Consider the following 26252-nt stretch of genomic DNA (forward strand, 5'->3'; position numbering starts at 1 on the left):
TCAGAATGGGAAAGAAAGGTGATTTAAGCAATTTTGAGCGTGGCATGGTTATTGGTGCCAGACGGGCCGGTCTGAGTATTTCACAATCTGCTCAGTTACTGGGATTTTCACGCACAACCATTTCTAGGGCTTACAAAGAATGGTGTGCAAAGGGAAAAACATCCAGTATGCGGCAGTCCTGTGGGCGAAAATGCCTTGTTGATGCTAGAGGTCAGAGGAGAATGGGCCGACTGATTCAAGCTGATAGAAGAGCAACTTTGACTGAAATAACCACTCGTTACAACCGAGGTATGCAGCAAAGCATTTGTGAAGCCACAACACGCACAACCTTGAGGCGGATGGGCTACAACAGCAGAAGACCCCACCGGGTACCACTCATCTCCAATACAAATAGGAAAAAGAGGCTACAATTTGCACGAGCTCACCAAAATTGGACAGTTGAAGACTGGAAAAATGTTGCCTAGTCTGATGAGTCTCGATTTCTGTTGAGACATTCAAATGGTAGAGTCAGAATTTGGCGTAAACAGAAGGAGAACATGGATCCACCATGCCTTGTTACCACTGTGCAGGCTGGTGGTGGTGGTGTAATGGTGTGGGGGATGTTTTCTTGGCACACTTTAGGCCCCTTAGTGCCAAGTGGGCATCGTTTAAATGCCACGGCCTACCTGAGCACTGTTTCTGACCATGTCCATCCTCTGATGGCTACTTCCAACAGGATAATGCACCATGTCACAAAGCTCGAATCATTTCAAATTGGTTTCTTGAACATGACAATGAGTTCACTGTACTAAAATGGCCCCCACAGTCACCAGATCTCAACCCAATAGAGCATCTTTGGGATGTGGTGGAACGGGAGCTTCATGCCCTGGATGTTTAGATCATAATAAAGTCAATAAACTTATGAAATCAAGAACAAGTTCTTCTGTTTTTTACTTCTCTGTCGCCATGTCCATGATATCTGGGTTGATAAGCGCATCCCATAATTTTACGTTAGCCACGCCTCCATGGTTAAATTATTCAGAGCGGCTATTCTAGAAGATGCTTACCTCCCTCCGAAACTAATAGCAACATGTTCATAGAATAGGGAGGGTGAGAAGGTTTAGAAGTTCTTTTGAAATTGAGGCTGTATTGGTGGTATTTTTGGCACGTGAACAATCATCGATTTACATCGACAAATACATGTTAAGGACCTGTTATAAGGCCACAAAGTTTCAATTAAAATGCCTACCAAAGATCGGGTGAAAAAAGAAAGCAGGCTGAAATGACGGCCGCTGCTTCTAAGACCCTGAAAGACCCTTTCCCAATCATACCGCATCTATTGTTATGGAAATGATCTGTCATTACTTGACGTTGTAATAATTTATAATAGACTGTAATAATTCATAGAAGATTGAAATAATTGATACCAGATGTGCATTGAATTGAAGTGAAAACGGAGAAGAAGTTAGAGCATAAACTGTACTGTCCTGCAGCTGCTGTCACGGGATAGTTCGTAGTGGCTCGCGGCACTGGGCGAGACAGTTCGTAGTGGCTTGCGGAAGTGTTGCGAGACAGTTCGTAGTGGCTTGCGGAAGTGTTGCGGGACAGTTCGTAGTGGCTCGCGGAAGTGTTGCGGGACAGTTCGTAGTGTCTCACGGAAGTGTTGCGGGACAGTCTGCAGTGGCTCACGGAAGTGTTGCGGGACAGTTCGTAGTGGCTCACGGAAGTGTTGCGGGACAGTTCATAGTGGCTCACGGAAGTGTTGCGGGACAGTTCGTAGTGGCTCGCGGCACTGGGCGGGACAGTTAGCAAGTGGCTCGGGACAGTGTTCGAGTGGCTCGGGACAGTCGGTCAAGTTAGTTTTAAAAAGTTAGTTGGCTTGAATATGGTCACTCATGCATTATTTTGAAGTTCTGTTAGTCATGTTAGTGTTCAATGTCTCAGTAAAAAAAATGTTCATTAAATTAAAGTTTTTATTACTGACAATAGCTGGTTCTGTTTTTTTTCATAAAACATTTCGTCATTACTGAGTAGGTGAATGAAGGCAACAGCATCTTTTTTCAATAGCTAGTCTAACACTATTTCACAGGGTGCTAATGCATTTATTGCCCTTGAAAATGTCAGAATGCTAAATATTTCATGCGTCCGGCTATATACCTTTTTGCCTCAGTGCCCTGGCCAGTAATTCTTGATTGCCTTGGTGCCCTCCGAACCTACGGGAAAATGCCTTAGTGCCCTCCTATATTTGAGGGGACAAAAGGCAAACATTGCTGTGCCCCCCGAACAAAGTAATTCTACCCCTGCAACTGCAAGATGCTATCCTATCAATATGGGCCAACATTTCTAAAGAATGCTTTCAGCACCTTGTTGAATCAATGCCACGTAGAATTAAGGCAGTTCTGAAGGCGAAAGGGGGTCAAACACCGTATTAGTATGGTGTTCCTAATAATCCTTTAGGTGAGTGTAGATGGGTGTGTGGCTTTCCTAATCAAGTCCAATCTGTATAATCAAACACAGCTGGACTCGAATGAATGAAGGATGATCAGAAGAAATGGAAAGCACCTGAGTTAAATATATGAGTGTCACCGCAAAGGGTCTGAATACTTAGGACCATATGATATTTCAGTTTTTCTTTTTTAATAAATCTGCAACAATTTCAAAAATTCTTTTTTTTGTCTGTAAATATGGGGTGCTGTGTGTACATTAATGAGGAAAAAAAAATATTTAAAATGATTTTAGCAAATGGCTGCAATATAACAAAGAGTGAAAAATTGAAGGGGGTCTGAATACACTTTCCGTACCCACTGTATGCCATTTAGGGCACTTTTCCAAAGCATCAGTTTCCATACTTTTGGTACTTCAAGAAAGGTGTAGGCTGCCGTAAAAACTGGTACTGTTAAATGATATCGCAACGTGAGGCGGGGTATTTTGTACTGAATTACAAAAATTGCTGTAGTATATTACTGTATATGTTATGCACATACAATTCTTGCTAGTCAGATTAAGATCAGGCATTTTCTTACTTTCAATTGTGTATGCGGACATTATAGCGCAGGGAGTCATAGAAAGAAAGAAAAAAAACCTTAGCTAGCTTTGCCATTTTAATTATTATTCCTTTTATAGATTATCCGATAAATGTTTAAAAATCAGTTTAAAAAGTTTATCTCCACTGCTTTTGCATGAGTGCATTCTCTGAGAATCAAAATCATTTTCATCCTTGCCATTTTAAAGTACTCCTAGCAGGGTTTGTGAAAAAATTATCAATTTTATAAATCAGAGTAAAAATGTTTTAGTGCAACTTATTGATGGTTTGAACCTAGCAGACTATCGCAGTCCTTGCAATGTGACAATTGTATGTGCAAGAAGTCCCATGTCAATATAAACATTGCACATCACGTCTATTAGGGCAGCACAGTGGCGCAGTGGGTAGCGCTGGCAGCACACTGCCGTTTTGTGTGTGGAGTTTGTATGTTCATCCTGTGTGTGCATGGCTTTTTGGTGGATTCTCTGGTCTCTTTCCACTGTCCAAGTGAACCAGAGTGCCTAAATGGACTGCATTTGTGACTGAGTGTGCACCAATTATAATGTATATTATAAACGATTACTTGATGAATTGTTAGATTAAATTGGTAGATTACTTGATTATTGATAATCGATAGTGACAGCCCTAATCTCATTTGGAAATATATCGATATACCGTAAAAAGTCGATATACCACCCAGCCTTAAACGCATGTTTTTTTGACTAACTAATAAATTACACTAAACAGCTAGTTTGGTACTTATAGCTAACTCACTGGTACCATGCAGACATTGTAGATTACTTATCTGGCAAATGACAGTTTACTTGAGAAACAGCATTTGATCTCAAGTCCATTGTTCAATTTGTTATTCAATGAGTATATGAGCTGCATTTTCTGCGTGAAAGGAATAAATGTCAGCTGTCCAGCAGCTTCACACTTAAATAATCACAGATCCTCCAACACCGTTATGCTTCGCTGAACACATTCCTCAATTTTCTGAAGTTACAGTTAAATTGTAATTTGAGCATTTTGGACTAAAGGAGCGTCAACTGAAGGGTAACTGCAGCAAGGGCAAACAAGAAGTGAGAAAAAAAGAACACTTAAAATCACGTTATAATGGACTCGCTTATAATGGAATATCCTCTATAACGGACGAGGTTTGTTGGTCCTGGACATACACCTTTAAGAACATGCAGAAAAAGCATCGGATATAGCAGACTTGCATATAACGGTATTTTGCTTATAACGAACAAACAATTTGGTCCCCAGGCCGCTTTTAGCTGTAGTTTTGTTTGGTTATAATGGACATGCAGTTCCGCCTACAAGGCGCGTGGCGTGCTGGTGATATCCATCTCAGACAAGTAGTCGGGATTATTAATAGTCACGCATCTGGTCAGGTAAAGTTGGATTACTACATGTACAATATAATAATACAGGTCTGCAAAAAATATTTTTTTCCAGCTGCATGGGATATTTTTGGTAAATTTTTGGTTTTTTTAGGGTGCTGAATCCAAAAATGACTCCCATTTCCCTCCATCACGTACAGTTTTTTTTGCAAAACATGAGGAGTTTACATTAAAAAAGCACAACGGCGATGAAAAAAATCTATATTATTACAATTAACTACGCATAATTTTTCTTATAATTGAAAAAAACAAAAAACTATTCCTTCATGACATATTTAACACTACGTTTACTCTTTTTTGTCTGTGAATCCCTTTCTTCTTCTCTTTGATGCTCCTCTGAACACACTTTCGCTTTCCATCTTCTGTTGGATGCTCAGGCGGGAAACAGTAGTGTTGACGTCCCATCTTCCTTGGTATCGTCTCTCGATTTCATGGACATCCTGATGAAATCTTTCACCTTGCTCTTCACTATAGGCTCCTAAGTTTTCGGGAAAACAGTCAATATGGGAGGGTAGGAAATTAACTTTTAAGCTCATCTTGCATCCTTGAGCTTCATACGCAGCCAACATGTGTTGTACAATGGTTTCGTAGAGAGGGTCTTTAGTATTCCCCAAAAACCTGTGCACTACATCCTTAAAAAAAGTCCCACTGTACCCTCCCCTCCTACTGACCCCCCTCAATTCCTTGCATTTTCTATTTGTATTTCTCTTGAGTCTCGCTCTTAGAAATATTAAATTAATGTAAGAAATCATTATTGGATATGGTTTTTTGACTCAAGAATAGGATACCAGGTTTCAGTTTAAAAAGGGAAATTTTACGCTTAATTAAACGAAAAACATGTTTTGCAAGAAAACCTGACGAGATGGAATTTAAAAAAAATATTTTTCCTGGTTTCAGTGAGTAAAAATCTATAAGAGTCAAAAAATCCTATGCAGTTTTTTGGTTGCAGACCTGTGTAATCTATATCACAAGTGTGTCTGCTGGGGTGTGGCATGAGTAAATGGTGTCCTGTAGTTATGTTCTGGGCATACAGCAACTCTGGATATAAGACTTTGGATATAACAGACCGTTTTGCCAGGTCCCTTGAAGTCTGTTATAACTGGTTTTAACTGTACTTGTAAAGCAATTAAGTCTCCACCACCCGTGGATGCGATTCGTTCTCCTGGATGAAGAAAACGAATGTGACCATCTGCACACCCAATGCACTATTAAATGGAGCAGTAGACCATTAGGGCAGCTTGCCAAGAGGTGCTGACAGAGGAAGACCCAGAGAGAGCAGGCTGGAGCTACAGTCACGTTTCTTTAAGAAAAGCCCGGAAGAGGTCATGGCTGAAGAGCCTAGACTCCAAATATTATAAGCTATGTTAGGATAATGTGTTTTTTAACCCAGCACTCTGTTTACACTAGGGGTGTACTGATTCTCCAAGTCCAGAGATTTATCGATTCAGACCTCAATTTTTTAGCCACAGTTCAGTTCATACCTTATTCTTTCTTTCTTTTTTTCGGAGGGTGGAGGAATAAGAGAGAATGGTGGAAAATTTGGAACCCTACAGAGAAGAACACTAAAGAACATGGTAGATTAACTTCACATGCAATAACTACGTAAACAAAAATGAATTTAAAAAACTTCAAGACCAGTCAGAAATAAACTAGATAATCAAAATGTTCCCACCGCTGACTTTAATGTGTCAGGGGGTCTGCGATCTCAGGATTATTATCCATGTCGAGCTAATGAAACTATCTTAGCTTTTAACACAGGTGTGATCACTTGATCATGGATTACACCAAAATAGCCACGTGACTCACGCAGTTGGAAGACAAAGATGTAATGTGTAATATTTACAAAATATACAGCTTACCCTAACTTTAAACAGAACAATAATTTAGTGGTTTACATGTGCTACAGTTTTAATTGTGAAATGAAAAAAAGTTTTGTAACAGTAATATAACGAGAGCTCACAAGGCTATTCCTGCTGTGCTGGCAGCAATTTTGGGAGAGGGATGTCACAGCTCTCTCTTCTGGAACTGCGGCACAAGATCGTGAATACTTCAATCCCGGTTTTGGTCTCTGTTTCAAAAGTGTTACACCATTTGCTCACCTCTGTTTGCCTCAATAGGGGACAAAGATGGAATATACAAGGATTGAATTTAATTTAACTTTTTACCAGTGCAATGACAATAAAAGCATTCTATCTATTCTATGAGTCAAGTGTAACAGCGTAATTGTCTTCATTTTTCACTGATGCTTTGATTCATACACTCTTTGTGTGTTCAAAGTAAATACAATACGCAAAGATTAAACCAGATTGCAGGGTAGCATGGCAACTCGAAGGGCAGCACTTCAGGACCAGGGTTTGAATCTTGGCTGAACTTCTGTGTGTGAGGAATTTGTGTTCGTCCTCCAGTATGGCGATAAATAAGTGCCAAAACTCACGCGCATGGTATGCGCTCGCAAGCAGAAAATCCATGCTCTCTACGTGCTAGCGTTTGCACAGCACTTGCTCGCTCGGCGTTAAATTAGTGCTAAAAGTCGAACCGCGCGCGTGTGCGCTCGCGAGCTGAAAACCCATCCTCTCTACGTGCTCACGTTCGCTGGACCCTATCTACGCGCTTGAATCTGCACAGCACTCGCTCACTTGGCAGGATGAATTTTGACACTTTGGAGGCGGGAACAGTGGCTAATATCTCCGCTCCTTTCATTGGTTTTTTAAAATATTGACTATGATTGGCTATTTGCTTTGGTAGAAGATGACCGCGGTTAAGTTAGACTCATATTCGATATTCAGATTATTTTTGTCTGTAATAGTTATAAATTATTATATTGCATCCACTTAAAATGCAATGGGGCAACAACTAAGGGGTTAGTTGGGACAGCCATGTCCTATGGAGTGTGCTTTCATCAGTGGACATGCGCACACCCCTTGGATTTTCAAGATCACTTTAAATGTGACAAAACACATAATCAAACAATTCAACTGCGGTACATTTGCTTTGTCCCATGGTGCACTGCCTAAATCACACTTTACAATTTATCCATCCAGCCGTTATCTCCCGCTTATCCGAGGTCGGGTCGTGGGGGCAGCAGTCTCAGCAGGGAAACCCAGACTTCCCTCTCCCCGGCCACTTCATCCAGCTCCTCTGGGGGAATCCTGAGGCGTTCCCAGGCCAGCCGAGAGACATAGTCCCTCCAAACTTATTTATGGAATAATTTGTGTTATCAACTAACTGTTAATATTTATGAAATGGAGCAATGGCATGTAATCTGCATACAATGTGTTAACTGTTAGAGAGAAAGTTATTCTGAAAATCCAAGGGTGCACTGTTCCCTGTAGTCCACTGATCAAAGCACACTACACTAGATGTGCCTGTCTTGTCTACTTTTAAAGTTACTAACCCATTCGTGTATTGTCCCATTGCACATTGTACGGATACATTCGAATAAAGAAATTAATTAAAATTCATACGTAAAGTAATACGGGGAACAAAGGGGTGTGCAACAGTCGCCATGAGCCCAAAATGCTAAACCACCATGTCATTACAGCTGAAAGAACATATAATATTAGCTATTACCAAGATTTTGCACAAATCACGAAATGGTTTGAAATGCAAAAATAATCGGTGTGCATCGTTGTCTATGTACTGGACATCACGTGATGATTCTGTCATAAAAAACGCCCCACCTTACTTCTGTTAAAAGTTATTAAAGCCATAAAACTGAATATGGAATATGAGGCTAACAGTGACAAAGCAAACAGCCAATCTTAGTCAATATTTTAAAAAACCAATCAAAGGTGCAGAGATATTAACCACTGTTCCCACCTCCAAAGTGTCAAAATTCATCTTGTCGAGTGAGCGAGTGCTGTGCATGTAGATAGGGTCCAGCGAGTGCGTAGAGTGAAGGGGTTTTCAGCTCGCGAGCGTGGTTCGACTTTTGCCACTAATTTAACGCCGAGAGAGCTAGTGCTGTGCAAACGCGAGCGTGTAGAGGGCATGGATCTTCTGCTCGCGAGAGCATACGCGCGCGAGTTTTGGCACTAATTTAACGCCATACTCCAGTTTCCTCCTGTAGTTCATAGACATTATGTTTGACAAAATAGCAATACTGTGTGTGTACCCTGTGATGAACTAGCAACCAGTGATGTCCCGAGCTGATATTAGAATCAGAAGCGATCTGAGCATTAATTGATAGGAGTCAGCTACCATGGCCCAATTTATTTGATTTCCCACATCCGTCTAATTTACGTCTATTGCTCAGATAAGATTCTATCAAGATTCTATTTAGCGTGAGCCACCTGGCTTGAAACTACAAACTATCGAGCCATGTGGATTTTTTTTAAACTGGAAACAAAGTTGCCCAACAGCTACCTGTAATTTTTGCAATGCCATCCTTTCAAGAGGTGGTAGCAGAGTATCGTGCAATACAAAGAATCTAATTAGGCAATTGTACAAATATCATAAGACTACAGCAAAATCGTGAGGCTAACACAAATGAAGAATGCAGCAACGCCTACTGTATTTAATTATTTATTAAAAGATTAGACTGGGATTTGGAACCAGAAGATATAATTACTGAATAGATTGGATCACCAAAAACGTGGTGTGGAACATTCCTACTAGCAACTATGGCTGGACAATGAATCGTTAAAAAAAAAACGAGATCTTGCTTCATACCTCTATGAGATCTCTTTCCTAAATTACAACGGTTCTTCTGTGTTGTATTACATCAGCTGGATCAAACAAAAACTTTTCCCCTTGATTATGCATTCTCTTTACAGGGTGCTTTTCCACCACACCAGGTATCTCTTACTTTTGGTAGTCCAAGAAGGTACCGAAGTATGGTATTTCAAGGTGTTTGTTTTCCACTGGCATAAAAACTGGTACCGGCACTGAATGACATTACAGTGTGAGGTGGGGTATTTTGTACTGAATTTGAAAAATGGCTGTAGTATATTATAGGGCTGGTCGATGTGCGATATTAAAACCAATATTGCATGTTGTGCACATGCAATTCTCACTTCACCAGTCAGCTAGATTCAGATCAGGCTTTTTCTTACTTTCAGTTCTGTAAATGGACATTATAGCACAAGGAGTTACATAAACATTTTTACTCTGTCATAGGAAAAATATCAAAAATTATCAAATTTTGCAATTTTAATGATTATTCCTTTTCAAGATTATCTAGTATTTGTTTAAAAATCAGTTTAAAAGTTTACCTCCACTGCTTTTGCATGAGCGCTGCATGCGTTCTCAGAAAGTCATAATCATTTTCATCCTTGCTGTTTAAATCACTCTTAGATGGGTTTTGGAGAAATTTATGTTGTAGTCCTTTTTTGTTTTATAAATACCCCAATATTTATTACAACAAAATCACATCGCAATATTTAGAAATCTTACAATACCACGCTGTTGTAGTATATTATACAAAATGCTTTATTTCTTTTCATGGTATCCTGATCTCTGGTTCATCCTACCAGATTGCAACTCAAGCTTGGGTTTACTAAATTTATCCACGCAGCCATTTTTATTTTTATTTTTTTTACCTCGTTTATCGTTGTTTTCCGAGTTTGCAACTGTTCTTAAGACATCAGTTGTATTGCGTTTCACAGGCAGGTTATTTGCATAACCGCTCAACATAGTCCCACCCCAAATACCAAAAAGTACCCTACTGGCACTTTTGGCATTGGAATATTTGGTATGGCTGTTTTGGTTACCCTAATTGGACGGTCAGTTGAGAGTTTCTTTTCTGTTGCCAGTCCAGGATTAACCATATGTTTGGAACAGTCATGTTTTGTTGTGTTTCCTTTTGTAGTTTAATGAGTGCAAAAAACCATTTAAGAAAAAAATTCTTACAGAGAATCGCGATCTCAATTCTAAGCAAAAGAATATCATAACCGTGCAGCCCTACTAGCAACCCTGACCTGTTCACCAAGACTCATTTAAATATTCACGTGAAAATTAAAGGAAATTAACAATCCAAGAAAGTTTGCTTTTAAATGAGACAAAATCATATACTCCAAAAAACAGCATCAGAGTCATTTCATATAAAATAAGTACAGGATTTCCTACATTGCAAGCAGTCAGAAGCAATAATTAAAGCATGATGTTGACCAGCCATTTTTCAGATGCAGGAACAGACCCTCACGATCACACCTTATTTCCTCAAAGCAGCATGTGGAAGAAACACCTAAGGTATCTTTAACCACCCTCGGAATTACTGTGCCGTCCTTAAATGAGATGCATCATCTATCATTAGGATGAGGGTGACCTGCTCAAAATATACAAATGCACACCAAGCCCCTGCCACATTATTAGTACTCAGTGGAAGGCTGTGGCTCATATGATGTGCGTAACTGGATGGCCACTGATTTAACCTCCCATACTTTCAAATATCGAAGGAAGTGTCTCAGAGAGATTTCACACAAGGGCTTAGAGGTTTGTAAATCAAGATGGCGGCACGCATGGCTGCAGCGGCACACGGCTCTCCTTTTCAGTGATCTTTTTTGTTGCTTTTGTACTTTTTTCTTGTTTGTTTGGGCACTATCGGTTCCGCGAACATCTGCTACAGCCGTCAGAATCTTATAGACATCAGTGTTCAGTACCAGACATCTGTTTCGAGTGTTTTTCATCGGACACACAACATCCCAGACAACATAGTGAGACCAGTGGGCTCTTCGTGGATTGTTGTCGGATCCAGGAGAAGGCGCAGACGGAGGAGGGAAAGGAAGCAGAAGCGGGGACGCAGATCCGGCGTTATGCTAAGGCTAAAGAAACAACCACACAAGCCACCTCTACCGAGCCTGTATCTCATCAATGCCAGATCCCTCGTACATAAAACGGATGACTTGGAATTACAACTCGCTGGAAATCGCTATGTTCGGGACTGCTGTGTTTTGATTATCACTGAAACCTGGCTTCAGGCGGGGATTCCCGATGCTAGCATGCAGCTAGCAGGTCGCACTCTGCTCTGCTGGGACAGGACAAAGGAATCCGGTAAGAGCAGAGGAGGGGGGCTCTGTATTTACGTACATGAGAACTGGTGCTACAACGGAACAATTCTAGATAAATACTGTTCCCCTGATCTCTAGTACATGTCTGTAATATGCCGGCCTTTTTTTCTACCAAGAGAGCTAACAGTAGTGATTGTCACGGCTGTGTACATTCCACCCGACACTAATGCAAACACGGCGCTCCCTCTCCTGCTGAACGCCATTAACGAACAGCAGCGGGCCCACCCTGACGGTGTTCACATAATTGCAGGAGACTTTAATAAGGCCAACTTGAAGACTGTACTCCCGAAATTCTATCAACATGTTAAGTGTTCTACTAGAAGGGAGAACACTCTGGACCACATTTAGGCCCAATCCCAATTCTACCCCTTACCCCTACACTTACCCCTACCCCTCCATTTGGCGCGTTCACGTGTAGGGGTAGGGGTGTCTCAATTCTCTTTTGATTGGAGGGGTAGGGGTAAGGGGAAGGGCTAGATAGCCCTCGAAACGAAGATTTTTCGGGACCTCACTTCAAACGAAGGGCTAAGAGAAATTTACAACATGGCTGCCCACTCGAGCAAGCAGACCAATAAATGTTAAGTAATTTTTGCCATTAATAAGGATTTTTATGACATTTTTTCATTACATGTATATTACCATCAATCTTGTGTTTGTGTTTACGTAAAGAAACGTTTGAAAAAAAAATCGCTAAAGTTTGCTTGCGGATAGCACTGATTGCACAATATTAGGAAATATATTGTTATGTCATATAACGTTACCCGGTGACTGACTACATGTTGTAACGCGTTGTTTTGTTTTGCTTACGGCCATATGTGTACATGTAAATGAACGGTGCTTACACTATTCGTACTTATTGCAACATGACAACATTTTTGTAAATTATATTCTGTATAGGGACAGCTGAGGAAACCCGAAGGCTCATACGTTTTCAAGGTGAAAACGAACATCTGTTTTTAAAGTCCAAATACGGCGCAAAAAAACTTTGGGAGTGAGTAATCTTTACATGCTACGATGCTGACGGCGACATCTTGGAATTTGTGATAAACATCGGAGCATGTCCTCTGACGTAACGTTAGGAGGTAGTGACAATGGATGATGACGTATAACAGTGTAGTAGTGGTGTCCCATTTCTTAGGGGAAATTTTTTAACCCTACCCCTTTCCACTTCATTTCAAGGGGCAAGGGGAAGGGGTGAGGGGTAGGCAAAGGGGTAGAAAATAGAATTGGGATTGGGCCTTACTCCAACATCAAGCATGCGTACAGAGCCAAACCCCTCCCCGAACTTGGTCAGTCCGACCACCTTTCTCTCGTGCTCTCCCCAGCCTACACCCCCCTCAGATGCAGGGCCAGGCCCACCACAAAGACTGTTACAACCTGGCCTGAAAATGCACTCTCCACACTACAGGACTGCTTCGAACAGACAGACTGGGAAATATTTGAACATCAAGAGCTGGAAACATTCACAGGAACGGTACTGGGCTATATCAAGTTCTGCATCGGAAATGTGACTGTAGACAAAAACATACAGGTCTTCCCAAACCAAAAATCCTGGATGACCAGCCAGGTCTGTACACTCCTCAGAGCCCGCGACGCAGCTTTCAGGTCAGGTGACAGAGCTCTGTACAGGGCTGCCCGAGCCGCTCTGAAAAGTGGAATTAAAAAAGCCAAGACTTTTGGGATAAGAGGATCATAGAGTCCCACCTGTCCAGCCATAATACACGGGAGGTGTGGCAGGGAATACAAAACATCACAAATTAGAGAGGCTGTGATGCAACAACAGGAGATCTGAGTGCGCCACTAGCAGAGGAGCTAAACTGCTTGTTTGCTCGCTTTGAATCATCACAACAGCAGCACTCACCTGCTCCAGCCCTGCTCCCACCGGGTTCCTGCACCACTCCACTCACTGTAAAGGAGCACGATGTCAGACGGGTGCTCCTGGCAGTGAACTCCAAGAAGGCTGCTGGCCCAGATGGAATCCCTGGTAGGGTGCTCAGAGTGTGTGCCTACCAGCTCACCCTCATCTTCACCAAAATCTTCAACCTCTCCCTAGCCCAGGCAGTCATTCCGTCCTGCCTAAAATCAGCCACTATCATACCGGTGCCGAAGAAGACTCCCATCACTAGCCTAAATGACTATCGCCCGGTGGCCCTCACTCTGGTAACCATGAAGTGCTACGAGAGACTGGTTCTCCAGCACATCAAGGACTATCTCCCACAAGACTTCGATCCCTACCAGTTCGCATATCATGCTAACAGATCCACAGAAGATGCCATCACCATAGCTCTTCACTCTGTGCTGAGCCATCTGGAGCGGCAGCAGAGTTATGTCCGGATGCTCTTTGTGGATTATAGCTCGGCGTTTAATACAATCATCCCTGAAATCCTCATCACCAAACTGGTCACTCTAGGCCTCCCCCCTCTCACATGTGTCTGGATAAAGGACATTCTTACCAACCAACTCCAGACTGTGAGACTCGGCCCCCACCTCTCCTCCATTCGCACACTGAACACTGGATCTCCACAAGGCTGTGTGCTGAGCCCCCTCCTATACTGTCTCTATACCCATGACTGTAGTCCGGCCCACAGCAACAACCTCATAGTCAAGTTTGCTGACGACACCACAGTGATCGGACTCATCTCAAAGGGAGACGTGGCAGCTTACAGAGAGGAGGTCCTGAAGTTGGCTGCCTGGTGTTCAAAAACAATCTGGCTCTGAACACCAGGAAAACCAAGGAGATCATAGTCGACTTCAGGAGGCACAGCACCGACTTAGCCCCCCTCTACATCAACGGCGAGTGTGTGGAGAGGGTTCACACCTTCCGGTTTCTCGGCATCCTTATCTCCGCTGACATCTCCTGGACAGACAACATCACAGCAATTACCAAGTAGGCTCAGCAGCGGCTACACTTCCTGAGGATCCTCAGGAAGCACAACCTGGACTCCAACCTGCTACTGACCTTCTACTGCTCGTCCATCGAGAGCCTGCTGACGTACTGTATCACAGTATGGTACGGCAGCTGCACCACAGCAGACAGGGAGAGGCTTCAGAGAGTAGTAAAGGCAGCACAGAAGATCATCGGCTGCCCTCTCCCCTCTCTGATGGATATTTACACCTCCAGCTGCCTCAGCAGAGCAAAAAACATCGTCAAGGACAGCTCCCACCCTGGCTCTGATCTGTTTGACCTGCTGCCCTCAGAGAGGCGCTACAGGTGCATCACAGCTAGGACAAACTCAAGAACTTTCCCAAAAGCCATAACCACCCTAAACGTACACATGCACTGACTGGACAGTAGACTACACAGTCTAACCCCCAACCCCTGGACTGTGCAATATGCATTACCTAAATGGTATTGATATAACTCCCTGCAATACCGTATACTGTGCAATATCACATGATTATTATTACCGTGTAATACTCTGCATATTACATTGTATATTCATATATTTAAAACCCTATTTAGTAATTTATTGCAAATGTATATAACCCTGCAGAACTTTTGCACTATTTGTTTGTTTGTCGTGTGTACCTGTTTGCACTGAAGGTGCTGCTCTTAATCTCATTATACATGTGCATAGTGACAATAAAGGGCATTCATTTCGATCAGAGTGAACACAGTGACTTGTACAGTAAGTACATACTGAAGATCAGAACAATTATATCTTGTTTTGTTACAATCAATCATATCCTGATGAGTTGTCAGTTAGTTTTGCAATTGATTAGTATCAGATAAATCGTTTGGGATGAAGTATCTATACATCCTGGTTACTTGAAATAAGTGTTAATATTTAAAGTGATTGAATTAAGTGTGCAGAAAAATATTACTATTTACAGACTATTTACACCGTTTTTAAACTGCTCCTTCAAGTTGCGCCTCACCCAGTGTTTTGCGCTGTCATTTGCTGTTGCTCCTTGCCCGACTCATTGCCAGTCACAACACTTTTCAAACTATGGGATTTGGGGTTACCAACAGGTCCAGATGTTTATCCCACAAGATATCTGACGGGTGTCTGCAACGCATTAATGACTCTATCTGGTCACATCTTTGAACAAAGTGTTTGAGCGCCAATTTGCCAGCGCGAAGCAAACAGCTATTTGCCTCCAGTCTGGGTTTTTTGTTGCCGATTGTGAAAAACTTCCGGAAAGCAAAAAAAAATAATAAATAAAAAAAATTAAAAAAATAAAAATCATGCATAGCATTACTTAATTTTTTAGCACAGTCTGAATTTCCTGGCAAAAGCACACACTAGGATGATGTCATCAGATATGGGTTAGCATGCTGGATATGTTGAGAAAAGTTCAGTATAACACAGTCAGACATTTAGTCTGATCAACCACTCTCTCTCGGATGTTGGCATAATTTATTGGGAAGCCAAAATGTTCCTAAACTACTGATTTTAGTGATGTGGGAGGGTCTCAGAGGTCTCCAGCACCAGCTGTAACCAAGTCAAAGCCACAATTAGCATAAGGTTTCCTATGCTGAAAATCTACTTGCGAATTTAGGTTTCACCCGTGTCAAGAAATGTATTGTTTCATTGCGCATTCCAAAATGGAAATGCTGTAATCGAAAGGCACACAATAAACACGAGTAGTATTGTACTGTTACAGCATTTGTCTCTACTTTAAATGTAGACCTGAAAATTTGCTTAAAAATTGCGATACATATCAAATCAGCAAACATATATCGATTAGATATGTCTTAATTTGGCCGGTCACTGCCGATTTCCACCCGTAATTTCTAGTAAGAGCCGATTAACCATCAAGTCAGAAAGTCCTACTTTAGCTTGAGCCCTATTTCTCGCACTGATGCTATGCATTCTTTTTTATGAAACACCCTTAACTGCTGTGACACATTTTCCAAAAACACTGACATTTCTCAAAAAGATACTAACAGATTTTACTGGTAATAAAAGCTCAGTCAGTAACCCTTTCACATTTTGAGAAACTAAATAGTTAGTAGGGTGAGAGAAGAAAAAAATTGTGATAGACTGGCCATTTTAACCATCCATTCCCCAACAGACACACACTGGACCTTTTCTAGCCAGTCTAGTGGCCAAACAGAGCATAATACATTTCTTGTTTCCCTTCTCAGCACAGCAGTAACTCACAAATCATAATCGGTATTTCCACCAAGGGAAAAATGACAAGGAAAGGGTTTGGGGGAAGTGGCTGTGAAAAGTACAATGTGAAGTAAAGCCTACACCCTGCTTACCAAAAAAGCAGGGAAAGATATTCCCAGGGTTATAAAGCATCTGTATCAACTCATGCTAACTCCTTCCAAAAGTTCCTCATTTCCAAGAAATTCTCTTCGTGCTTCTGAACATGCTCTTCTTCAGGAAATTGGCTTGAACTAACCAGTGAAAACGCAGGTTTATCAAATAAATAATTCATTCATTCAATGGTGGAAACTTTGTCAGTAAATGGTAATGGAGTACTCCGAGTATGTGAATGCAAGCAAGTCAAATCAAGTAAGGTTTTATTGCCATCCCAGTCTTTCAGTACACTGCTACGAAAAATAACATTATATAAAAGCAAAATTAATAAAACAAAATATATAAAGAGAACAATAAAACAATATAAAGAGAAAACTGATATTATTGGATGTGACCTCCTGTCCGTCATTATCTGGTTTTCAAATGCCGTGGGTAGCACTGAAGCAAATGGGAGCAAAAACAAGTCTGGAGGTATAATTTAGTTATTTCTGGCTGGACACAAGAACTGCAGAGGGAACAGTGTGGATGACATGTTTTGGTGAATTCATGGGTATAAGACAAATTTCATGCTTATTATGATACTGTTTTTTTAATCTTTTTTTCATAATGTAACAGTAAACTGTGTTGCTTTCCAATGTTAACGCTATAGTGCTGTGTCTGTTTTTTTTTTTTTTTTGTTTTTTTTTTTACAATATTTGATCACACATTAGTGAATGTATCTTAAGCATAGATTGAGTCTAAATGAAATCCAATTTGTGATTCGAATTGTGAAGTCAGGGCCTATTCTCAGCCCTAAACAATACACGTGTTCCTCAAATAAAAATATTGTAATTTATGTTTTGACACGTACCTTTAAGCTAAAAATGACAGATTGGTTTTGTTTTTAAGGAACTATACTCATATGTTCCACAAAAAAAAAATTAGTATACAGTCAAACCTCGGATTGCGAGTAACTTGGTTTGCGAGTGTTTTGCAAGACAAGCAAAAATTTTAAATAAATTTTAACTTGATAAACGAGCGAGGTCTTGCAGTACAATTATTACGTATACACTGTCTGCCGAGCGTCACGTGATCACAACTGAGCCGATGGTTCTTCTCTCTCGCTGTGAGATTGTGGGTAATCGTTTCCCAATCTGTCGGCGGGCCTCACCCGTATAGTCAAAATTTAGTAGAAAAGCCCCCCCGAATAAGGGCATAGCAGTGCGAGCGATGAATCTCTTTAACGACAATGCAATGTCCACATTTCCGTGAAATGGAAAAGGAGACAAAAGTGGCTGTTACTGGGTAGGTTCCTTGTTAAAGTCGCACAAAAACAAAGATTCCAGTGAACCAACAGATAGCAGTGATTCTGTTATAGTGAAATCCATCCATCCATCATCTCCCACTTAATCCGAGGTCGGGTCGCAGGGGCAGCTGTCTCAGCAGGGAAACCCAGACTTCCCTCTCCCCGGCCACTTCATCCAGCTCCTCTGGGCGAATCCCGAGGCATTCCCAGGCCAGCCGAGAGACATAGTACCTCCAGCGTGTCCTGGGTCTTCCCCGGGGCCTCCTCCCAGTGGGACATGCCTGGAACACCTCACCAGGGAGGCATCCTAATCAGATGTCCGAGCCACCTCATCTGGCTGCTCTCAATGCGGAGGAGCAGCGGCTCTACTATGAGTCCCTCTCGAATGACCAAGCTCCTCATCCTATCTCTAAGGGAGAGCCCAGCCACCCTGCAGAGGAAACTTATTTCGGCCACTTGCACTCACGATCTCGTTCTTTTGGTTACTACCCACAGCTTGTGACCATAGGTGAGGGTAGGAACGTAGATCGACTGGTAAATCGAGAGCGTTGCCTTTTGGCTCAGCTCTTTCTTCACCGTGACAGACCGCCTGTCGATCTCCCGCTCCATCGTCCCCTCACTCGTGAACAAGACCCCGAGATACTAAAACTCCTCCACTTGGGGGAGGACCCAATCCCCGACCCGGAGAGAGCATTCTACCCTTTTCCGGCTGAGAACCATGGTCTCGGATTTGGAGGTGCTGATTCTCATCCCAGCCGCTTCACACTCGGCTGCGAACTGTCCAAGTGAGAGCTGAAGGTCACGGTCTGATGAGGCCAACAGAACCACATCATCTGCAAAAAGCAGAGACCTAATCCACCCCCCACAGGAGTCCCCGAGGGACACGGTCAAATGCCTTCTCCAAGTCCACAAAACACATGTAGACAGGTTGGGCAAACTCCCATGAACCCTCAAAAACCCTGCGGAGAGTATAGAGCTGGTCCACTGTTTCACGGCCAGGGCAAAAACCTGAATCCGAGGTTCGACAATCCAGCGGACCCTCCTCTCCAGAACGCCCCAATAGACCTTACCAGGGAGGCTGAGGAGTGTGATCCCCCTATAGTTGGAGCACACCCTCCAGTCCCCCTTCTTAAACAGGGGGACCACCACCCCGGTCTGCCAGTCCAGAGGCACTGCCCCCGATGTCCACGCGATGCTGCAGATACGTGTCAACCAGGACAGCCCCACAGCATCCAGAGCCTTAAGGAACTCCAGGTGGATCTCATCCACCCCCAGGGCCTGGCCACTGAGGAGCTTTATAACCACCTCAGCGACCTCCGCCCTAGAGATAGGGGAGTCCACACCCAAGTCCCCATATACCCTGCCTCCACATTGGAAGGCTTGTTGGTGGGATTGAGGAGGTCTTCGAAGTACTCCCTCCACCGACCCAAAATGTCCTGAGTTGCGGTCAGCAGCGCCCCGTCCCCACCATAAACAGTGTTCATGTTGCACCACTTTCCTGCCCGGAGCCGCCGGATGGTGGACCAGAAGCGCCTCGAAGCCGTCCGGAAGTCGTTTTCAATGGCCTCGCCAAACTCCGCCCACACCTGAGTTTTTGCCTCAGCGACCGCTGAAACTGCATTCCACTTGGCCTGCCGGTAGCTGTCAGCTGCCTCTGGAGTCCCACAGGCTAAAAAGGCCTGATAGGACTCCTTCAGCTTGACGGCATACCTCACCACTGGTGTCTGCCAGCGGGTTCGGGGATTGCCGCCGCGACAAGCACCGACCACCTTACATCCACAGCTCCGGTCAGCCGCCTCCACACTGGAGGCGTGGAACATGGCCCATTCGGACTCAATGTCCCCCGCCTCCCCCGGGACATGGGCAAAGTTCTGCCGGAGGTAGGAGTTGAAACTCCTCCTGACAGGGGATTCCGCCAGATGTTCCCAGCAGACCCTCACTATACGCTTGGGCCTGCCAGGCCTGGCCGGCTTCCTCCCCCACCAGCAGAGCCAACCCACCACCAGGTAGTGATCAGTTGACAGCTCCGCCCCTCCCTTCACTCGAGTGTCTAAGACATGCGGCCGCAAGTCCGATGACATGACTACAAAGTCGATCATCGAACTGCGGCCTAGGGTGTCCTGGTGCCAAGTGCACATATGGACACCCTTATGCCTGAACATGGTGTTCATTATGGACAATCCGTGATGAGCACAGAAGTCCAACAACAACGCACTGCTCAGGTTCAGATCCTCCCAATCACGCCACTCCGGGTCTCACTGTCATTGCCCACGTGAGCATTGAAGTCCCCCAGCAGAACAAGAGAGTCCCCAGGAGGAGTGCTCTCCAACACCCCTTCCAAGGACTCCAAAAAGGGTGGGTACTCTGAACTGCTGCTTGGCGCATAAGCGCAAACAACAGTCAGAACCCGTCCCCCCACTCGAAGGCGAAGGGAGGCTACCCTCTCGTGCACTGCGGTAAACCCCAATGTACAGGCGCCCAGCCAGGGGGCAATAAGTATGCCCGCTCGGCGCCTCTCCCTGTGGGCAACTCCAGAGTGGAAGAGGGTCCAACCCCCCTCAAGGAGACTGGTTCCAGAGCCCAAGCCGTGTGTCGAGGTGAGCCCGACTATATCTAGTCAGAACTTCACAACCTCGCGTACCAGCTCAGGCTCCTTCCCAGTCAGAGAGGTGACATTCCATGTCCCTAGAGCTAGATTCTGCAGCCGAGGATCGGACCGCCAAGGTCCCTGCCTTTGGCCATTGCCCAGCTCACATCACACCCAACCCCTATGGCCCCTCCTATAGGTGGTGAGCCCATTGGAGGTATAGTGAAATCATCCAACAAATTAAGAGTCTTGCTTAGGGTTAGGGTGAAATCGCAATCGCTTTGCAAACCCTGGGATTTGAAGTGCCAACCTTCTGAACACAGGTATAGAATCCTAACCTGCTGAGAATCACACCAATTTTTGGAATCAAATTCGAATTTTTTAAAAGTGTCAAACAATAGACCTTTAAACCAGATAAAATAAACATACATTTGTTTCAGAATGGCTAATTTTCACAGTATAACAACATTTAAATCGCACATGTATAGCTGAATCCTTAGATCAGAAAAAGGCATTAGTCTTATGAACACATCTGTTGATTTGAAACTACGATTTTTCTGCCACAGGTCCAGTCTAAACATACAAACTCTCAGCATTGTTAACAGGTCTACAGGATCACAATGAGTGTCAATTGTGAATTGATGCTATTAAGGCTGCAGCGACTAGTAAATGTAGTCAATGTCGATGCTGAAAATGTGTCGACGTCAATATTTTAAATTGACGCATGGATATAACTACGCTTAGAGATTGAGACCATTATCATTTCTAAGAGGCTTCAATTCATTATAACACATTTTTCTTTACTATTACTATGTAATTATGGGAGTAGTTCAAATTATAACAACAAAAAGTTGGTTTTACACTGTGCAAAGTTCGATGGCATACTGCATGAGCACCAGCACTATGCACGAGCACCTGAAGAGAAAACACACAGGTGCTATTCTGGACCCCCAGAATAATCAAAACCACCATAAGTGCTGTCTTTTAGTGTTTAGTGTGCGTTTGTGCGCATTGGACTTGGGACTAGAGCTGCCACAATTTTAGTTGATTATTAATTGTCAAATAATTGCAATTAACAATTTGTCTTTTTCTGTTCATTTTATGACACTGTCAGCCTAGAGTTAGCCTAATCAGTTTTATATTACATATACAGCTTAAGAACTTAATGTTGAATATTGAAACATTTAAATAAAAATTGCTTTTTTGTATACAGTCATATTTGTATAGAGATGTGCATAACTGGTATGCAATTATGCTTTCGTCCTATATGAAAAAGCATATTTATTCTATGTGCATATGACAAGAAATTACTACGTTTTAGTCTTTATAAAATGAAAGAAGTACAAACTAGCCATATAAAGGTTAAAAGGCATGGTAATATCTTCTCATAACAGCACAAATGCATATAAAATACATACGCATTTACACTGCTACAACAAGAAATTGCCAGATGTATCGCTTTACACTGAATCCATACTCGCGTACCAGTTATGTGCATCCGGTTTATATCACTCCAAAGTGGGATCAGAAATAAATGGATAAAATAACACACATTTCACTAGTTCTTTGTCATATCAATACTAAAGAAAAAAGAAATATACAAAAGAAATACTAACGGGATCAGGCTGGGTCATGAAAATGCTGTGAAATTTGCCATGAAGTGCAATGCTGAGCATGCGCAGACGTGTGAGGTTCAAATAGGGCTGGTGGTATGCATCTGATCAGAAGCACAACGAGATGATGTCATTAAACAAGCGCCAGTCAATCATTACACGGCACAAAACAATGTGGAAATAGAAATGATGGTTCTGTCTCATCCAGCTACTTTTATAAAGATGAATGAAGACTATTCTAATGATTTTGCAAACACAATCACGGTCAGTTCAAATAATCGCAATCAGGCCTAGTCGGGGCCAATGTCATTATCGTAAACTGAAGCTGAAACAAAAACGGACACTAAAAAGAAAATTTGTGAACTGAAATAAAAATGAAAACTATATTTACAAAAAAAAATGTGTCAAACTATAATCAGCAAAAAGCAGCACCACACAACCAACATTTATACCTTGTTTATCCACAATATCTCCTCTTTTAAAGATGTTTGACTGCTGAGCTCTCCCATTCTTGACTGCAGTGCTTATTGCTTCCATGATTTACCAAAACAATCATATGTGAAGTGCTCCGCTAACCAAATTTAATAAGCATAAGGATATGCCGAATGTATACAGATTACTCACTTTTGGCTGTCACAATACATATCTCATTAACATTTTAGGCATACTACTAATTTGCTTATCGAATTGTGGGCGAAAATAATGTCCATATAGTGCCAAAAAGCCAGCGTCCCTTATCTAAAGCCCTGCAATAACAAAGTTTGTTGCTGTCAAAATAAAATTAACTTAAACGGTCTCTTTCATTTTCTGGGGGAAAATTAATCGTTTAGATTAACTGACCAATCTGTGAAATAGTAGATAGATTAATCCACACAAAAAAATAGTTAGTGGCAGCCCTTGATGCTATATTTTTCATCATAAGAAGCTGTCTCAACCCAGGCAGAAGTTGCAAGTATTCTTACTTGCTTTTATTGAAACACTTTCAAGCAGTTATTAGCAGTGACACATTTCCCTTACATATAGCAAATCTGAATGATGATGAGAATGACAAACTTTGTATTCAAAAAGGACTATTCTGAAAGAAGCATTCTTCTATCTCAAACAGTGAAATGGGTTATTTCCATTCATTTATTCTATTAATAGTTAGTTCCATCAATTCAGCTTAATTACCAACTTATACAGAATTAAGGGGGATGATAAAATCAATAGACTGCCACTGATAAAATCAGTAACCAGCCAATGCTAAAATCTGGATACATTTAACAGGTAGTTTGTTATAAATTTCAGACTCAGCATTCCAATGGTATAATGAGGCAGTAATTAATGTTACTTTAGATTGATTCTTCAGACATAAAATTGAAAAGGCTATCTTGAGAATTGAGAAAAGGAGACTTTTACAGTCTAGAGAAAATTTCCTCATATAAAAGGCAGGGTTTTAGAGAAATATGTGAGAACCATTGCTCAAGGATAAATTGGTGTTAGGTGATGACACAGCAAATACACAACTGATCTTCAAAACAATTTAGACATCTGTTTTAACAGCTCTTAAGATACAATACTCATTCATGACATAAGCAAGGTCACATCACAAAAAGGGACACTATTTGGAAACTACAGCATAATTTCTAAGGATAGTTAAAAAAATGTTCAATGCTATCAATGTTAGTCACCAGTACCACGAATTTGGTGAGAAAACTAAATGGCATTTGATGATTTAAAAATACATACAAATCATCAGAAAGTTGACAAAAAGCAAAATTATCTGAAACAGATGGGTTATTTGGATTGGTTTTAGATTTTAAACGTGTCCTAGATACACTATTCAGTAATATGGCTCTCTCGGTGCATCCCTGCCATTAATGTGCAATTTCACAGAATTTCAGCAGTCTGCAATCATGAACTTTCGGAATGCATCATTTTAATTTATCAAAAATTAACCGCCACCAAAGTAAAACAAATGCCTTACACATTAAACATTATCTAAAGCCATTTAACCCCACAATGAAGAATAAAACAAGAATTTTGCCACAAAAATATTCTAACATTAAAGATATTAACTCCTATATACACAGAAAATTAGAAATATTCTGATATATTCTCCAGCCTGAATGGTGTTCTTGTCTCTCCCAATGCATAGTACATGACACTGTCCATTTCCTAAATGCCCAAGTCCCTGTGATGGTCAAACAAACATACAAACAAAAAGCATAATCATCCTAAACCATAAACATGTACCTGAACCAAGGTGAGTGCTGCAGCCACATCAGCGCCTCTCTAAACATTAAATTAAAATTTCCAAAGCTCTATAACAATTAACTACAAAATCAACTACAGCTTCGTACTTAGGGGTTATGACTGACAGCGATATTTGAAAATGAGCCATGTGAATTTCTACAACGCTCTTCTGGCCTCATTCCCACTTTTCCAGGTGGTATCCAAGAACTCCCATTTTCCCCTAATACAATAACAGAAAATGCTCTGCGATATGCACCTCGACGGCACCTGCTACCTCCACAGATATCTGTGGTAACACACCAACATTTCTGGAAAGTATGGTTACCCTTACAACACACACTAAACACACAAACAGAATACACTGACACAGAGACACATTAGCACACAGACACACGGAGAAAAACAGACTTGCACACTAAATACACCAACACACACACGATAATGCGTTACGTATTCATACATAGTGTATGACACAAGCACGCCGACACGGCGTAGCAAGCGGGCTACCATAAACCAAAACATGCAACCTAAACACTGAGTGAAATGGATAAAAACAGCTCGACTTTCACAATTTCAGAAAATCGAATAAATAACCTAATAGCCGGAAGCAACCCACTAACGTTACTGTTAGATGAGTCCAATTAATCGTAACAAATGGGATACACATCGTAAACATAAGATATAATTTTCCACGTCGGTGTCGTAAACAGTCACCTACACATTACTGACAGCCAGCTAGAGATGGCTGGTTACGTCGCAAGCATACGAGGTTATTAGCACACCAAAAGCGAATCTTTCACGGTTAACGTAACCAGACCAGAACACGACGATAACAACAGCGCGGTCGGTCAAACGTTGCAGTTTTTGTCGAGCATCGCAAATGTTGTAAACAGGTAACGCTAGTAAACTCACTGAAGTAAACGCCACGGTTAATATGGCAGTAATGACACTAGCTAACGCAGCAGCTAGCCAGCCTGTGGCTAATTTAGAACAGCGCACCGCTTACCGTACGGATTCACGGCCGACTTTAACCAGTCTTTTGGTAGAATCATTTTAACAGGTTGCTAGCTAACCAGCTAACTAGAGCAGACGGCCGTGCTAATGGAAATAGCGAGCTGACAGCACTCACCAGGAGTAGCTCTGTTCCGCCATGTCGCCGAAAACAGAGGGTTTCGCTGCTGCAGCAAATAATCAGGGTCCCTTTCTCCCGGACACAGGACCGGGCGAATGTATTGTTTTTAATTTCAGAGGCGCTTTCTTAGCACTCTCCGCTTGACAAAAACATGACGGTGTTTCTTTCGTTTTCAGAAAAGGCGGCGATAACAACAAATAAAGCGCCCTTCCGAAAATACACCCAGCCTTCGCCTAGGCGAGCCCCGTGGGGTGTCTGCCCTGCGAAGCCGGAACGCTATTCTCTCTTTTTCGCCTCCTAGTCACCGTGCAGATCAGTTCCCATCGCTGTCTCTCGGCGCGTCGGAACACGGTCCCCGGATCCAGCTCTCGAACGCGAACCGCGCCGATTGCTTTGTTTCCAGCCTCCGAGTCGCAGGCGCGGGTGCGCGCGGGCTAGTGCCCTTGCTTGTAACGGTGTAAAGGAACGCGCCCGTAACGCTGCGACGGCCGCTTACGCGCACGTTCGCGTTGCCATTTTGCTGCCTGCAGATGAGGATGCTGTGAGGAATGGGAAGTGCATATGGATTAGTTTGGAGGGATTCGATAGCAGATTCATTTATTGCTCTTATTATAATCCACTTATTTATAATTTCATGAAATTATCAAATTAATAAATTTATAAGCATCAGCGAATGTGCTGGGAAACGTTTATTTAAATAGTTTTAATTAAACTCTATTTTATTTGTGTTAATGTGGTGTATAAACAATTATTAAGTAAAAAAAAAAATGAAG

General features: G+C 42.3%; 1 protein-coding gene across 1 annotated transcript in view; it reads right to left on the minus strand.

Moving 5' to 3' along the window:
- LOC111855436 (signal peptide peptidase-like 3) overlaps positions 1–25950 on the minus strand; it is a 48877-nt gene extending 22927 nt beyond the window's left edge. The window contains exon 1 of the mRNA XM_023834437.2: positions 25477–25950. Within this exon, the coding sequence (XP_023690205.1) occupies positions 25477–25499 (23 nt within the window). The 5' untranslated portion in view covers positions 25500–25950. The remainder of the gene's footprint in view (positions 1–25476) is intronic.
- Between the last annotated feature and the right edge of the window lie 302 nt (positions 25951–26252).

This window comes from Paramormyrops kingsleyae, chromosome 2, assembly GCF_048594095.1.
Source record: "Paramormyrops kingsleyae isolate MSU_618 chromosome 2, PKINGS_0.4, whole genome shotgun sequence".
Lineage (NCBI taxonomy): Eukaryota > Metazoa > Chordata > Actinopteri > Osteoglossiformes > Mormyridae > Paramormyrops > Paramormyrops kingsleyae.